The sequence below is a fragment of the Arvicanthis niloticus genome, chromosome 16, assembly GCF_011762505.2.
Source record: "Arvicanthis niloticus isolate mArvNil1 chromosome 16, mArvNil1.pat.X, whole genome shotgun sequence".
Lineage (NCBI taxonomy): Eukaryota > Metazoa > Chordata > Mammalia > Rodentia > Muridae > Arvicanthis > Arvicanthis niloticus.
In genome coordinates, this window is record NC_047673.1 from 34,028,842 (window position 1) to 34,034,415 (window position 5,574).

Below are 5,574 nucleotides of genomic sequence, written 5' to 3' on the forward strand. Positions count from 1 at the left end.
CAACCAAAACAGAAACCTCATACTGTTCTCTCAGGTTTCCAAACTCATGCTGGCTCTTCTAGAACCAAATTTTAGTAGACAAAGAACTGCCATGAGGAAATGGGATTGGAGGCTCTCTCTCTTATTGTGACAAAAGAGAATGAAAAGGGAGAAGGGCTTTCAAGCTGAGAGATACCAAATGCAAAGAAACACATACAGAGTCCCGAGGATTCGCCTCATGTTTATGGAAGACAGACATCAACTCTATTATTATCAGGTAAAAAGTTGAATAAAGGAAATTATGAACGTGTAGGATTACCTTTTATTTGTTGGTGAATACATTTGATCCTAAGATAAGGTTGAGTATTCAGAACTTCTTGCCTGGGATTACACACACACACACACACACACACACAGAGAGAGAGAGAGAGAGAGAGAGAGAGAGAGAGAGAGAGAGAGAGAGAGAGAGAGAGAGAGAGAGAGAGAGAGAAAGTGAGAGAGAGACAGAGAGACAGAGAGAGTAGGGAGAAGAAAGAGAGACAGAGAGACAGACAGAAAAAGACACTTGTTAAAAAGTCTTCAGAAATACATGAAGGAAGTTTTATAGTAAAATTTTTTATTTTTATTTATTTTTTTATGTGTGGTATCTTCTTCAGGTTTTGCAAGTTTGTAGACCTTAAATTCAGTTATTTAGGTAAGATGTTTATCACCAGATTCTGTGTTTGGCACAACTTTTTTTAGAGGTAATATCCTTAATTCAAAAAGGATGTACAAAGAAATTAAGCCAAGCACACACATAACTGAAAAAGCTATGAAGAACACACTCCAATTAAAAGAAGATAAAGGCACAGGAGATGGCTTACTATGCATAGGAGCTTGTCTACTTGGCACAGGAGCTGGTCTACTAGGCACAGGAGGTGGTCTACTTGGCACAGGATCTGGTCTACTAGGCACAGGAGCTGGTCTACTTGGCACAGGATCTGGTCTACTTGGCACAGGGGCTGGTTTACTAGGCACAGGAGCTGGTGAACTTGGCACAGGAGCTGGTCTACTAATCACAGGAAGTGGTCTACAAGGCACAGGAGCTGGTCCACTAGGCAGAGGAGCTGGTCCTCGATGCACAGGAGCTGGTCCACTGTCTATACTACCTCCATTGCCACGTTGTCGACAGTCTGGGGGTTCCCATGTGACATCACAATGGCAGTGGTGTTTATTGTTGCAGAGTCCATGCATATGGCAAAAAGTTTTTGAACAGTTACTTGACAGAATCGACTGGTGGACACACTTTCTGTCAATACATAAATGCTGTGGAGCACAAGCTGTGCCATCGTTCACTGCTCCAGTGTCATCTATGGTTATCCCAAAATGATAGTCTATAGTCCAGCAGGTGATATTACTGAAGTGAGTGGAATGCAACGTTTCATGGTTTCTCCTTTGGGGAAGTTCTGTCACATTCTCACACTGAATTCGCCCACAGAGTACATCAGCGAGTTCACATACTCTGTATTTATAGGTATCAATACCACAGTTACCAAAACGGTCACCCAGTGTGTTTATTTCCATGTAGCAAATTCCACTTGCACTTTGACTTCCTTTGCCAAAAATCTTCCGACACTGTTCATCATGTTGATGACACTCCATCTTATAGCAATAACCACACGAGCAAGGGCTTCCGTCTTCTTTATACACATCTGCTGGACACTCAGCTGAAGTTCCATTGCACCACTCTGGAAGGTCACACTCATTTTTCTCTTTTCTGCACATGGTGCCTGTTTGAAGAAACTGGCAATCTTGACAACAAAGCCCAGAAGCACATTGAGCACCAGGTTTGAGAAAACAGCCCTCACTACAGCATGGATCTGTTGAACAGGATTCAGAGCTCCCACAATCACACTGCTCTCCTTCCTCAACCAAGTTATTTCCACACTTGGTCAGGTTTGTTGTTACTAGTGTTTCTAGTGTTTCTGGTGTATCGTATAAGCATGGTCTTAGATAAAGAAATGAATAAAGATATTCAAAACTACAATTGCTGAATTTGGGGTAATCTGATTTATATTCATTCATTATGCATTGTTTTCCTCTCCCACAATAACATTCCTTTTTATCATGCTCCAAACCCAAGCTATGACCCATCTCATGTGCTATAATGTATGAAATGTCAAAAGTTTTATCAGACACATAACTGTTAACTCCACAATTATTAGTAAAACAAATGGTAAGTAAATAAGCTATCCCTAAAGTTGTAACATAATCATGTCTGACCACAAGGTGTATGACATCATATCTAATTTGATTGCTAATCGAGGCTATTTTCCAAATGCAGAAATCACTTAGGACCTTATGAATCCGTTGTTCTACATTGATAAGATTTCTTTGGCTCCACACTTCAAGTTTGGTTAAAACCACGTCTATGCCTATTTGAAGATATAAACCATTTAATCCATTGACTATTTGCAAAGTTTCTTGAATACAAGTTGTGATATTGTTATTTCTATGAATATAGTGTTTATGGTCAATAACTACAAAATAGTCAATAAACCTGTGATGAGTCCACGAATAATCATATGGGACTATTTGCAAAAGTGTTGAGGCATCTCTTTCTTGAAGCTTCATTTGTCGTGCTATTTCCTCTTCGGTTAACCCGCATCTCATGCGAATTGATTCTGGCTCCTCACTGTCCATTTTGTAAGCCAGATGTTCAAATGTTGAAGTTGAGCTCTTGGGCATGATCTCATAAGTTGTGCCATTTATCTCTAGTATGCCTTGCAAACTCCCAAAACAGGTGTTAACGATGACCAGGGATTCTGGGTCTTCATCCACATAGCCATGGTAGTAGCAGTCATTCTGCACAAAAGGCTGTTCTTCAAGGAGATCACCTTGGTCACTATAAGTGAGTAATAAGAAGTTTCTGGATATCAAGTATTTCTTGGGTTTCATAGTGATTATGTGTCTCTGTCCCTCAATGTGCAGGCTATAGGACAGCCAACCTGGGGAAATATTATTTCTGCCAGTGACCTTCACCCTCAAGGGTATCACCACTTCTGGAAGGCTACTACTGTACTTAGCATGTCCAGTTGGTGACCATGCAGAGAGGAAGAACATCTTCCACAGGCAGAACTTAAGGAACATGTTTCTTTCACGGACCAGGGCCTTATCCACAGTCACTATATCCTATTAGAGACAAAGGAGGGGCTTGACAAATCCTTGCTCTCCCAGTCCTCACTTTGTCTGTTGCAGGCAGGACTGTCTTTAATGGCGTGTCTTCTGACAGAGTTGAGTCATTAGAGGAGCAGGACTGAAAGAAACAGGTAAATAAGGGCAAACATGGCAATTGGTAAATCATGGTCAAGGTAAGGTTGATGACATAACTGCAGAGAATGGGTTAAAATCAATTAGTCTTTGTTCCAAGATGTTTCAACAATGAGTTTCTATTTTTCATTAAAGTTGTAGTATACACCTATGTATATATACATATACATACATATATGTGTTTCTAAAACACTCTTACCTCTTAATAACACAATAAAAATTTTTAATAAATTGGCCTTATTTACACATTGTATCAGAATGTTCAAATTTCCCCCTTTCTTCAATAGGACCTGTAGATTTCTTTAGCTGAATATTAAGAATGTCATTGCTTTCATATAAGTAGGCATTTGAATTGTCATCTTTCTCTATCAATCTGCTGCTCCCTGAGGACATTTTACTGTTCCTTTCTGTCTTATTCTTATCATTGTTGTGGTAGTCAGGAACTTCTCTCAGCAGAAAATTTTTTTCATTCTTTTCAAATGTTTGTTTTAATATTGCTGTATGTGAGTGTGTACTACAGTGTTAGCATGAACCTCATGTGCATCTTGATATATGTGTATTGGTCACAGTTCATCCTGGCTGGTGAGTCTTCAGAAGCTATACATCTCTTTTGTGCAATTACTACTAAAATTTAGTATTTCATTCATTTATTGTTTTTGTGTGCTTATATGAGAATGTGATATGTACATAAGCATGTGTGTATATGTTTCTTAGTATATATGTGTTTGTGTCTGTCTGTGTTTAGAGAAGCCTGTTGTATGTTTTGTATCTCATTCCCAGGCCATCATTCCCCTTAGTTCTCAGCACTGAGGTAGTCACTGGCATGCTGCTCTCTAAAGAAGGATGAGTGGCTCACCAGCAAGCCTTAGACATCTGCATGTTTCTTTCTCTCGTGACTGGCGTTGCAAGCACAAACAAGTAACAAAGCATTTCCATAGGTTTTGGGAATTCCTTCTCATGTTTGTGTGCTTTTGCAACATTCATTTTACTGAACTCTCTCTCTCTCTCTCTCTCTCTCTCTCTCTCTCTCTCTCTTTCTCTCCCTCTCTTCCTCTCTCTCTCTTGTCTGGTATCTTAGTGTATTACTATTTTGAAAAAATAATTAAGAAACAAGATACACTAACATATACAGTGCTAAAAGTCTAAAAAAATAGTAAAAAGACATTTAGTGACATTATAATGAAACACTGACTAAAACTCTGACATGCTGATGACTATCCAAAAATACTTTGGTTTTGATTTAATAATTGTTATAGAAAGTATATTTCTAGTATAAGGGAAAGAATTATTCATTAATAACACAGCATTGTTGGCACTGTAGCAAAAATGTATGTCAAAATTAATGACTTAAAGTATAGTAATAGATTGGTTAAAACAATACTTAAATTATTGGACATGCTCAGTCACTCATTACTCTACAAAATGATGTCAACATCCACAAGTTTACATAAAAGATACATTTTTTAAATCCATAATTTGGTACAACTATTTCAACCTAGATTTGATTTGGCTCTCAGATATCAGATTTTATCTTGCCCTTTTCCCCACAACTTCATCAAATTTACTTATAGCTAGCCATTTACCACCCCAAATCTCTAATAATTTAGTATATAGTGAATCAAACTAAAAACCTTAAAGTCACCATAACAAAATAGGAGAGAATGGAAATATCTAAAGAAAATAAACACCATCCCCAAACATGAACAAATTGCAAGATATTGAGGTCTGTATGTGTTCACCTACTAATTATTTGTGTTTCTGTTTGTTACTGAATATTCTAAAGGCTTACCATCAGATAAAGTGATGCCCATCTTCTTTTCTTGTTATTGTCTTGCTCACAAAATATTTTTACATCCTATCTCAGGAACAAGGGTGGGTGGTTGTGACTGCACAAGAGAATATAAGTCCTTCAATTGTCTCTCATGGAGTAAGTTCTAGATTCATGTGCCTAGCAACAGGAGCCTTTCCTTCCTCAGAACCTGTCAACTGATGAGGTTCCTCTACCACATCAACCAAAGTTATTTGGTTTCCTCTTTCATATCAGTAAGTCTAACTTCTTTCTCCTCATATTCTATATTCCAGTGTCTCCTCTATATGCAAATCTCATTTCCAAACTTATATTTTTCCTCATATACTGTCAAACGATGAGAACTCTCTATTTTGTTCATTTTATTATCACCGTTCCATTTTATTTAGTATTGACCATAATAAGGAATACTCAAAGCACTTCAAATTATGGAAAGTAATTCCAATTCCTTTAAAGTATATTCTTAAGAAACCTACTGT

The 5,574-nt window shown here is 37.8% G+C and overlaps 1 protein-coding gene across 1 annotated transcript; it reads right to left on the reverse strand.

The window, feature by feature from the left end:
* Positions 1–615: 615 nt before the first annotated feature.
* Positions 616–5,234, reverse strand: LOC117721941 (disintegrin and metalloproteinase domain-containing protein 26A-like). Its single transcript, XM_034520827.1, has 2 exons — positions 5,078–5,234; positions 616–3,274 (listed from the first exon to the last, which is right to left on the reverse strand). The coding sequence occupies exon 2, from the start codon at positions 3,106–3,108 to the stop codon at positions 670–672; it is 2,439 nt and encodes an 812-aa protein (XP_034376718.1). The 5' UTR covers positions 3,109–3,274; positions 5,078–5,234; the 3' UTR covers positions 616–669.
* Positions 5,235–5,574: the final 340 nt, after the last annotated feature.